The sequence below is a fragment of the Miniopterus natalensis genome, chromosome 14 (assembly GCF_054644295.1).
Source record: "Miniopterus natalensis isolate mMinNat1 chromosome 14, mMinNat1.hap1, whole genome shotgun sequence".
Classification (NCBI taxonomy): domain Eukaryota; kingdom Metazoa; phylum Chordata; class Mammalia; order Chiroptera; family Miniopteridae; genus Miniopterus; species Miniopterus natalensis.
This window is the reverse complement of record NC_142094.1, coordinates 39,688,697-39,700,809: the sequence shown is the minus strand read 5'-3', so window position 1 is coordinate 39,700,809 and position 12,113 is coordinate 39,688,697. Positions and strand designations below refer to the sequence as shown.

Here is a 12,113-nt window from a genome sequence, read left to right as displayed (position 1 = left end):
AAGCAACAGGGAAGTGCCAGAGGCAGAATGGGGAGCTGTTCACGAAGGAAAAAAGAAATCCTGAGATTTGGTGCAACCATTTTCTCCTGTTTTCACAGGATCAGGAGAGCACATTAGTTTCCTGGAAGTCCCTTACAAATACGTGGAGCTGAAAGGACTTCACATTAGTAGCATCTCAAGTAAAAGCTGTTGAGAAGCCCCCAGAAGCTGACCTCAGCCCTCAACACAACACAGCAGGTTTTCCTATTATTCATCATCAGTGAAATCATCTTTTATCTGATGAGAGGCAATGACCTTAGGGTTTCTATTTGAATAACTTCTACCTGGAATTGCATCAGAAGCAGCCTCAAACATACCAGCCTCACTTTAGTTATTATAACATTCTATAAGGCAGAGAACCCTTAATAGGTCATCAGAATTATCTGGGGAGCTTGTTTAAAATACTGTAGGTTCGAGAGCTCCACTCCCAGAGGTTTTGATTCAATAGGCCTTGAGTGGGGTGTGGAAATCCGCATTTTCAACAGGGGTTCCCAGGTGGTTTTGATGGAGGTGGTGTGAGGCCCAAAATTTGAGTAACACTGGCTTTAGAGGGAGAGGCCAGAATTTCTTCCTTCCCAGAATAAAACCCAAGGCCACCACGACTTCTCAAAGGGTCTTCCTTGAAGAGGCGTCTGGTGAGGAGGTCATCTAGACTCATCCTCAAAAACTCAGGGAGTGAGTTTCCATGGTGCCCAACTCTATAAGTGAACCAAAAAGTGGGTTCACACTTGGCTGGACTTGAGGTTAAGAAGCAAAATCCCAAAGTACCGGGGAAAGTTCTGGTTGCTCTGGTCAGGGGGCCCATGGTACAATTCTTCCTTTCCCTTCTTCCTTTTCACTGTTGTCGAGCTAAGGAGGCCAAGTAGACCCACACAGATAATATGTTGTTTGGGTATGGGTGAATGTATACAGCGAGAGCAAATTCTGTCTGGGGAAGTTCCGAGGAGTGGGTTCCAGTCTGATACACGGCGTCAACCACTGACTGCACATCAGTGTATGACATCTGGATGGGAAATCCTGCAATCTGGACCAAAAGACACAATGACATGTGAACCCACATTACAGCCATGTAAGTAATTGTATGCAAAAAGATTACAGAAGCCTCAAAGAAACCATAGTCATAAAATAATAATGGTTACTTTGTGGTTGCTTACTCTGTCCTAGGTCAGTGCTAAATGCTTCATATACATATTTAATCCTCAAACAACCTTATATGGTAGGTTCTGTTATAATCCCTACTCTACAGACAGGAGCAGGGCCAGGGTGATGCCAGGGCCTGCACACTTAACATTCCACATACTTGCACCCTTTCTAGAATAGCAAGCTGCCAACAAGAAAATCACTTGGTCTTACAAATGAGGGACTTAAGTGAGAATTTAGGAAGAATGTATTAACATAGGTTGTTTATATTCATTAAGTGATAACTGTGAGACAGGATTAAAGGGTTATGGAACATAGGTTATGCAAAATTACCTAAGACAAACCATAAACCTCCTCCAGGCCTTTGACTGTTTACTTCTGGAGGCTTTCCCTGATCCTCAAATCTGCTCACATGCTCTCTCCATATGGTTGCATAGTACACTGTCCTTCCTTAGCTTATATAATAAAATACTGTGTTGCAATTACATGTTTTCTGGTCAGTCTAACTAGCCCTTAGTCTCTGTGAATGCACAAACCCCGTGCCTAGAACAATGCCTGGCACAGAGAATACAAATAATGGTTAGCATTTACTAAACACTTGCTGGGTGCTACAGTAAATATTACCTCCACTTATCCTCACCACCACAACCATAAAACATGTAAGTAGTTCTATCCCTATTTATCTTGCCCAATAGAGTAGAAAATGTAGACAAGTTAGATAACTTGGTTAAAGCTAGAGAGTGGTTGAGGCAGGATTTGAACCCTACCTACAGGATTTAGTGCAGGTTTATGATTATTATTGTTTCTTATTAAGTAGTCAAAATTTTACAAAGGAGCTCCAAGTTTTAAACCTTGGCATGGATTTAACTGTCTTATCTGTTTACCCCCAAGCCTATTAAAAAGAAAGCAACACAAAAGAACTGCCCCCCTATTCATGGAAAGTGACTGCAGATCCCTCCCTGGCAACCTAGGTACTCAACTCCCGACAGATTCCTTCCTGTCTACTCTCAGAGGAGTCAGCTTCTAGTCTAGGAGATGACGGGGTAGGAATCCCATTCCTGGGAGGCGAGGCTTCAAAAACTCGCTGGACCAGTTCATAGGGAGGAAGAGGTAAGAGGATTCCCAGGACTGGGGCTTTGGCAGGGGAAGGAAAGGAGGACCCGAACACTGTGCCAAATGCCCACCATGCTGGTTATGGACTTGATGAGTCTGAGATGCTTTTTTATCATCCAGGATGATGTCAGATGTGTTGGCAAATACATAAAAGAAGAAGTCAGGAGAGAAGCTGAGGATGGATGTATAAATTTGAGGGTAATTTGCATACAGGAGAAATTAAAGCTTGCCTAGAGTCCTCTTGCCCAGAACCAAGGACAGGAAATCCACTCTATTACTACCATCTAGAGACCTTTTTTTTAGTTTCTTAGTTGCAGGGGGTTTTCTTTGGGCATCTTTTTCCAAAGTTTGTGGTTAACACATCATAAAGCATAAGACTGATTCAAGAAAATGTCATGCAATGTGGTCATGGTAATAGCTGTTCACTACATTTTAAATTTTTTGGTCTATAAATAAATGCATTTTAATGCCATAGTATCTATCATCTAGGATCAAGATAAAAGGTATTTCAGAGATATATAAGAGTACTATTACCTGACAATTAACAAAATAGAAAAACGTGTCATTAATGCATCAAATCATATACAAACCCAATAAAATTGTAGTAGTCTTTCAAATTCACTCTCTTCTTCAGAGGAAACAAAGCTTCCAAGGCCAAGTTCTAGCTTAGGAAGAATTTGTCGCAAAATAAAAGTGCATTGTCGATTCCAACGTGTTGGCTGCTTAGGTCGCCATTCCATAATTTTACATTTCAGAGTCCTTTCAATCCTACAATGATTATATTTATGACAAATTACAACTCATTTAATAAAAAATGTGAAAAGAGCTTTGTCACTTTTACTCAAGCATGAGGATGATACATTTTTTATTTAGGAGGAAACAAGACCTCTGGCTAGGGATATCTGCCGTCATTCACATGAATCACATTTGGGAGAAGCAGGTTCTTTCTTGGCTTGGGGAAGCAAGAAGCTTCCTGGGGTAGCCAGCCATTAGGTGTCAAAGGCACATCTCTTTTTCAGTTAACTATGTGTGGGCTCCTACCTACTGGGTGTGATGTGACACCTACTGTCAGATTACTGGGTTGACATTCCTATTCTCCAAGACTCTCCTTTGACATAGGATACTGGGTTTCTAAGACAGACTGCCTTTACGAAAATTCAGATATCTGGTCTGGGAAACTGTTAGCAGGTATGGGTTTATTAGATCAGTTAATTCAGTAAGCAGGGTTGGGAGGAAACAAGGCACTGGACTGCTAAGTATAATGATCAGTTTCCCCTACAACAGTGTACACTCCATAAGGGCCGGGATTTTTGCCTGTGTGCCCAGTCCCCAAAACAGTGCCTGGTGATGAACTGTACCAGGGAGAGAGAGAGGTGGAGCACAGTGTGGGCTGGTTGATGGGGCCCTCCTGGAAAGCTTGTCCTCTGGGCAGAATCAGTGTGTGCTTCAGACGAAGCTGCTGGAGTCCCTCTTGGCTGAGTCTGTAGTGTAACTAAGTAGTTTGGAGTTTGCAAAAAGTCTCAGTAGTGGCTGGACATCAGAATCACAGGTAGAACTTAATCAAAATGTTTCATCTCCAGATATTGATTCAACAAGTCTGGTCTGGGACCCAGGCACCTGTATATTTAAATAGTTCAGGAAGCAATTCTGATGAAAACCAGAAGTTGGGAACCATTTCCCAACTGCATTTCTTCCCTTTTTTGTTAAGAACTGGAAAAGAAGGCAGGGAATAAGAGGTGGGTGTTATGTGCTAGTGAAAGAAGGGAGTGGCAAATGGTTTATGTCTTGCTTGGCTTTGATCAGTTGGCAGTAGCTCACGTGCCAGTCTGCTATGTCAACATGAGTCACTGGAGGCAGTCAGATCTAGAAGTGTCTGACACATCTGGAGTAGGAAAGGCCTGCTGCAAAGATTGTGACTCTTTGGGCTTGACTGAACAACAACTTGGGGGGGTGGGGGTGGGGGGGTGGGGTGTGTGTGTGTGTGTGTGTGTGTGTGTGTGTGTGTGTGTATATATATATATATATATATATATATATATATATATATATATATATATATATATAAAGGCAAGAGCCTCGGAGGGACAGTATTGATGTTTCCACCACCCAACTTGGATGTTTTTAACCAATTAGTGGGCCATTTACCTTCATGTCCTTTCAAGAAGTGTTAGCTACTGCATTATTACTATAGGCTCAACAGGTGTTTGTGTTGAGAACTTCCCAACAGTAGCCCACACTGTTTTCCAAAGGCAACCATTTTTAACTTGGCCTGTCATTTCAAGAAGCATCCAGAAAAAAAAGAAAAGCAGCATCCAGGATGGCAGGGAATGCTTCAATGCATGTACCAAGAGACAGATGACTCAATGGAAGTAACTATTATAATCTCCATTTCATGCTTCTGTTGCTGAATCTAATAGGTGATTTGAGAGACTAGTTTAGAGTGTAATGGAGTGAAATGCTTGACCACCCCCCAACCACATCTTGTTCAAGCCTGCTGTGTTCTTGCATATAGACACGCTAATCATTAGAGGGATTCTGGTTAAGGCCTGAGTTTTTACAAAAACAGCCCTTTGCTGGAAGGTGATTCTCCAGAGGAGAAGGGGAATGTGTACAAAAACAATGATTGTTTATCAAAGATTTGCAGGAGCCTCAAGACCAGATCATCAGCTGGGGTCAACAGACCAGGAACAAAGAGATTTAGAAATTTTTTGGTCTTCCTCAAATCCCTGCTGGTACCCAGATATCTGGAGTCATCATTTACCTCTTGCCCCTCCCATTTCCCCTTCCCTTGACATAAAAGAAGCCTAACTCTGTACTTTCTTAAGACGAATTTGAGAAACTACTTAGGAGGGCTCCCATCTTCTCAGTTGGCATCTTCTTGATCTATAAACCTTTCCTTACTCCAAACTCTGACATTTTGAGTTTTGGCCTTTATAAGTGTTGAGTACTTGAACTTTGGACCAGTAACAAGAGGACTAAAAGGTGGCTTATTGGGAGATTAGGGAGAAAACATGCTAATCATAATGAAATTTTACAAATCATACCTGTTCTTTAGATCATCTACCATGCTTTTATTAGTATCAGAATAAATTATTTCTTCAGGCTGAAATACAGACAACTGAAAGTTAGAAAAGATTCTAGGGAGACCATTTTTACATCACGGTCACCCCTGGAGTGCTAACTATAATGAGGGGGAACCCAAACCTGTCTCATGGTGAAAACATTGAATCACAGAGGCACAAAGGTAAAACACAGGTAACAGTGTTTTCTTTGATTTTAAAACCACTTCACTGAACAGGTAGGGGGAATGGATTCACAAAAGGTATTTTCTATGGGTAAGACAAGTTTGCTGCCTCCAATTCATTTATTCCAACAAGCATTTGACACGCTTACTGGTTCTACCAGATAATCTTTGGCAGCTGCACAGGTCTCTTCCACTTACTGTGACCTTGGTGAAGTTACTTAACCTGTCTCAGTTACCACACCTTTACAAGAGGGACAATAATAGTACCCACGTCTCTGGGGATTTGTGAAAATTTTAAAATAATATAATACATGTAAAACCTGGCACATATTGCTCAATAAACATCTGATATTATTGTTGTTACCACTCTCCTAACACGGCTTATCCTCTTTATTCTTTGATATTTGTTTCTTTCAGCTGGCAGGAGCCAGGGTTTTGCACTTGTATGCACACACACATGCGCTCATACACAGTCCTCTGTCCCCAAGCCTTTGCTCCAGCACCCCACCAACAGCAGGGAGCAGTGCTCGACCATGTTCCCCCCACCAGCAGAATGTGCTGGGAGGAGGCCAGGACTTCTCAAGTCCACCCCCGGCCCCATCCCAAACTTAGCCCTCCCCTCCTTGCAGGGCTCACACAGACAAGAGTGAGGAGCTAAAGTTACAGTTTTTACTTTGGGAATTTCTGAGCTGAGAAATGGAGGCAGATGGAGAGAAGGGAACAGATGTTTCTCCCTCATGAGTGGAATGAGGGTTATGATTTAAAAAGGGGGCAACACTTGTCAGGCCTCTAGGTCCCAGAAAATTTCAGGAGTGATTTGAGAAGTCTGTCAGGTGGTGATCTAAACCAGTGGTTCCCAAAGTGTGGCCTGGAAACTTGTTAGAGATTCAAATTCTCCACCCCCACCTAAGATCCACTGCATCAGAAACTCTGAGGGTAAGGCCCAGCAATTCATGTTTCAACAAGCCCTCCAGGTGGTTCTGATGCCTGCCATGGTTGGAGAACCACTAGATTAGGTAACAGGGTCAAGACTGGGAGTTTCCTGCAATAGAACATGGCAGGAGATGGGAGATACCGGAGAAAGGAAATATGAAATCCAGCACCATCTTGAAGGCGCCACCAACTATTCCAGACAGGACAGGTAACTAATTCCCTGACTGCTGTCCCTCCACGCCGTGTCCCTCCCCCACACCTTTCTCCCTATCCCTCAACCCCCCAATCCAGGCAACTCTTGTGGATTAGTTAGGTCCCCTTCAGGCCTGAGAAAGAGGCCTGGGTTACAGTGACTTGATAAATTTATGGATGTTAATCCAATTTCCTTTTCTGGCAAAGACCCCTTTCTTTCAGGGAATTCATATCCTTCAACGCTTCAAGAGGACTTCCCTGTTAACTTATCTCTGAATCCCCACACTGTCATTATGCACACTCAAATTTGTGTTCTCAATTGTGGTAACAAACACAGTGTTCCCTACAGATAGTGGTTATTGTGGTGTAAGTGTGGTAAGGCGGAAGATCAAGGGCCATTAACCCACAGGAAAAAAATCAGTAGAGATACAAGTCAAAAGCAACAATGAGTTTTATATTTATCAATTCAATTTGGCAAAGGGTTTAGATTCCACCCTCAGGCAGAGGGTGGCTTTTAAAACACAATTTTGATCATGGCAGCCCTTGCCTTGGTCAGGTTAGTTTCTGATTGCCCTGAGGATAAAGGCCCAAATCCTACCAGGATGCAGCTCATCCCTGAGCTCATCTCTGCCCAGTCCCTGGGGCAGCAAAGCTGGCCTTTCAGCTCCTTGACAGACAGCTCCCAGCTACCGCCTGTCTTCACGCCTGCTGCTCCTGCTCTCGCTGGGCCAGCTCCTGCTCACCCTTCCTCGTCCTGCGGCATCACTGTTTCTCCAGGAAGCCCCTGCATGCAGCTCTCCTTCCCGTCAGGTCCCCCCTGCTGTGTACCCTGCAAAGCACATTCACTTCTCCTGTAAGAACACTTATCTCTCTGCACCGCAAGTGCTTGTTTCCTGCTGTTTCTTCCTCTAGAACATGAGTCCCAAGAATACTGAGACACATGTTCCTCCTGGGGGTACCTATACCCACCAGCGCTGGCTCATAGCTCACTCAATAAACATTACCTGGATGAATGATGCCATGATTAACAGTAAACCAGAAACCTCATCTCTAAATATAGCCTCCCCTCCCTGGAAGACAGCAATGCTTCACTCACAACTTTGGGATGGGAAAGGCAAGATATGGCCTGTGGATGCTGTAAATGTGGTTTGCTCAGGAGAGATAAGCACATTTCCTCTCTTTAAAATAACTTTACAAACAGGAAAACGCACATGTATAAAGCATATAAATGTATGCTTGCAGCTGCATGGAGCATGTTTAGAAGGATGCTTGGGGGTAAGAAATAGAAGAGGAGAGACGCCCCTCACTTGATGTTCCTGATCTCTTCCCCCAAACCACCATGCATTCATTCTGATATTGTAACTGGCCTCAAATATACAGACAAGCACCTTCTATAAATTGTCTCCTGCCTATTTTTCTATTGTTCTTTTGTCTTTATCTCGCTTCCTCCCTCTCTCCCCCTGGGCTCATAGCTCCTAGGTTTTGGATTTTGCAATTGCCTGCGGCCTGCCATACCATGGCCCTCAATCCTGTAACAGCTGTTGAAATGGATTCTGGGAAACCGAGTACAAAGCGAACTGGGTATGTCGCAGGGGCACTGACTGGCCCGTCTGGTGATTGAGTTGGTTCCTGATCTCAGGACTGTGCTTTGGTCTGCCTCTCTTCCTCCCAATCTTCTTTCAATACTAGCCCAAACTCAGGCTAGATGGCAGAGAAGACTCGATGTTATTACCACTGCCAAATAATTCAATAAGCAATCAGCTGTATAAACATAACAAGAGCTGTCACAACTAGTAAAGATGAGAGCCAAGGGTAACTTTCATACTGACACACCTGGAAAACTATGATTTACCTGTATGCTTTGTGCGTGTGTCCCTTGAACATTTTTTGGAAGCAACTGTTTCCAGAAACTTTCCTTTGAACAGTCAAAATATACAGCCATTGGTGTATTATTTTGTTGAATATTAAACCAGACCTATTAAAACGTTAACATAAAATCAGTACAGGCCCATGGGAGCCTAAAGCCCATAGCTGGTTAGGATGAAGCAAAATTTTATAGTCCTGCTATCCCATGAAGTGGCAGAAGCCCAGGGAAGTTCTGAGGTAGGAGGTAAAGACATTCCAGACTTTCAGGAGCATTAACCTTGGAGGCACTGCAGAATCATCTGGGGGCGGGGGCTTTAGGGATAAAAGATTTCCCTGGCCCCACATCCCAAGGATTCTAATTGAAAATTTATATTTTCTTCAGAGTTCCTCATGTGATTCTATAGCCATGGTGAGGTATAGCCAGGGTGAGGGCCACAGATTTGACTCTTGAGGAGAGAGCTCACAGTAAGCTCCTCCTCCACCCACCCCCATATACTTACATTTCTATCATCAAACAAACAGTCTACACTTTGTAAAGGACAAAATGGGTCAAACTGCTTATGACACTGTCCAGTTAGTGGATTCCAAAGCAAATATTCATCATTTTCATGAGTTAATACATAAGCCACATGCCCCTGTATGAGGAACAGAAGTTGAGTCATTTGGGGAAGGTAACTGACTTAATACATTTTTTAATGTGAAAATTACAATGTAAGCATGTGACATCTTTGATTTCTAAAAGTCTTTTCTAGAGCCTTTCAAGTTTTTTGGAGAAGAAAAAAGCCGGAGCTCCAGAAATCCTTAGGCCCAGGCTAGCATGAGGCGGCAAATGAGAGAACTTGAGCCAGTGCTACCATGTGTGGCCCTGCAGGTGTTCCCTCTCGGCAATAAGACATGTGTTCTAACAAAATCAGTGCATTATGACAGTTTCCCCACAGCTAGTCCTGAAGTGTTTTGAGGTAGGGGCATTGTTGCTAATTCACACTATGGTGCTATATGGACCAGCCTTGCTTTGCATAGAACATACTCTGGAAACTGGGGGTGAGCACCAGACAGTTAGGGAATAGAGACTGGCCTAAGTCTCCGAAAAAGCCAAGTGAAGTTAAAAAGCCATTAAATTAAGAACAAGATCGGGAAACCATTTGAGGAATAAAAGTCATCATTATGTTACAATTTTTCTCTGCACATACCTTTTGAAGTGCAAACCTTTCTTAGCAAAGAATAAAAATTTCAGGTAACAAAAATGACTGCCATTTATTGAGTATTTATGTGCATCAAGTAATCTGCTCAGAATTCACACTAATTTTCTTGCTTTGATTCACTCCAAATTCTGTGAGGTAGGAATATTATGCTAATTTTTCAGATGAAAAATCAGAGGTTAAGGAGCTTGTCTAGGGTAACTGTAAATGATATTATTCCTGTTTTGGGAGGAGATAGTAGAAGCTCAGAGAAGTAAAAAAGGATCACACAGTTAGTAAATGGCATTGCTGGGTTTTAAAACCTTCTCTCACTGACCCCCCAATCCCCTACTCTTAACACCGTACTGTGTAGCCTGGTTTCCCTAATCCAAAGCTCTAGTTCCTTATCACTGTGTTCACCTCCTTTACAGTGAAGAGGAGACTCCACCTCAGCCACAGAGCTAAGGTCAAACACACAGCTGAGGGGTGCCACCCATGATACTGATTCACAGGTCCAAAAGCAACTGTTTGTTGAAATATTGTTAACTGTTTGCTGCCATCTAGCGGTACTTAAAACTACAACGGAGATCATAGGGGGAAATTAACCATAGGCTTTTAGCTAACACAATCCTGAAACAGAAATAATAAACTACGTCAAGGGAATATAGAGAAATAAGTGATCATGAAAAAACCCTCATGAAACAAGACTGGAAATTTTGACACTGATCAAAATATTCAGGTTGAAACAGAAACAGTTCAAAAGAAGACAGCTTTCTGGAGGTATGAATACAGGAGTACATATATAATTAAGTTGTAAAAATTTCGGGTAAGTAAACATGAATTTCTGGCCCACTTCTTGTATAGGTAAAAACTGAGCAATGGAGAATAGGTAGAAGTATTTCTTAAGGATCTTAAAATATAGTATTAGAAACATATAAAGATGATGGTGGCAATAGTGGTTAACAACCACAACTACTACTGTAACTATTACTACACCACCAACCTCCACCACCACCACCATTATGAGTATCTACCACCAACTAGCTGCTCTTCTCAATGCCATATATTTACTATGTAATATAATATTTCTAGTAACCCCATGAAATAGTACTATTAGTATTCTTTGACAGAGAAGAAAAACAAAAGGATGTCATTCTTTACATCGTATAACTTTTGATGAACCAACATCATCTTCTTGACTAAATAACTGCCCACAAAATTCCTTAAGCAGCTTGTGAAAAGATGGAAACTTGGGGTTGAAGTCTTTTAAACTTGCAGCTGATAGCTGATTATTTTTGTTTACACTATTTCAATATTAACTCCAGCACTTACTTCTAACATTGAGGTTCCCAGGAGGACCAAAGCTTTCTTTCCGAAATACAAAAAGAAATTACAGAGAAGTATGGCATGCTCCTCCTTATTTCCAATAGCCAAACTGATGCAGTGCTAAGGAAAACAAAACCAACAGGAACAACAATAAAGTGGTGGTGGAGAGAAAGGTGAGTCATGCAGTTAATAGTAGGATTAGTCCAAAGCAGAAAGCTCTGGCACCATTTGCCTGATAAAACACTTCAGCATTAGGAGGAGAGAGCATTAGCTTGCAACACAGGGGTTACCTTTACTGTGGGACAGTTAATGTGAATACTGTGTAAGTCACCAAATAATGTACCATCCAAAATGGGACATTTTTGTTTAGGACAAATATTAAACTGCTCTGGGCAAACAGGGACATATGGATTGGTATTTTAGGGAACCTCATCTGATAGGAAATCACAGTGTTTTTGGAGTCTAAAGTTAATGACACCTCTTTGAGTTCTACTGAATTACTAGGACCACATGCTTGTGTCTTCTTTGTTCTCACTGAGCAGAAGGCTGGGTAACCTACCTATGAAGTTAACCCTGGGCCCCTTAAATCCAATTCAGCTCAAATCTAGCCTCTAAAACATTCCAGATAAGTTCTAGGACTATCAGTTCCAGATGTAAAGTGCCTCTCTCTTAGGCTCCCATCATACTAATATTTTCCAATTAAAAATATTTATGGAATGCTTATGAAATTTAAAGCAGTGCATAAGTGATAAAGATAAAAGTAAATAAGAATCTAGTCTTCCTATTTATTCAAGGAGATTAAACTTGGGATATATATGTACAGAGTATGGGTGTTGGGTCAATCTATAAGCAACTAAATATTATGTAAGGTGGATGGTAGAAGGGCTCTAATTAGGGTTGCCAGATTTGGAGGGGAAGTAGAATGCCCAAGTAAATTTGAATTTTGGATAAACAAATATTTATTATAAATATGTCCCAAATATTGCATGGTGTCTGTATTTTAGTTGGCGTTGAATCTAAAGAGAACTTTAATCCAAGTGCTAAGAAAGAGCACTGTTCTACAAGCTCTTCATTCAGATGTG

The 12,113-nt window shown here is 41.9% G+C and overlaps 1 protein-coding gene across 1 annotated transcript in view; it reads right to left on the bottom strand.

The window, feature by feature from the left end:
* Positions 1-627: 627 nt before the first annotated feature.
* The window catches only part of CC2D2B (coiled-coil and C2 domain containing 2B), a 63,609-nt gene continuing 52,123 nt past the window's right edge, over positions 628-12,113 (bottom strand). The window contains exons 30-35 of the mRNA XM_087824151.1: positions 11,038-11,151; positions 9,028-9,162; positions 8,514-8,636; positions 5,337-5,395; positions 2,883-3,060; positions 628-1,063 (exon numbers count right to left, since the gene is read on the bottom strand). Of these exons, the coding sequence (XP_087680277.1) occupies positions 875-1,063; positions 2,883-3,060; positions 5,337-5,395; positions 8,514-8,636; positions 9,028-9,162; positions 11,038-11,151 (798 nt within the window). The 3' untranslated portion in view covers positions 628-874. The remainder of the gene's footprint in view (positions 1,064-2,882; positions 3,061-5,336; positions 5,396-8,513; positions 8,637-9,027; positions 9,163-11,037; positions 11,152-12,113) is intronic.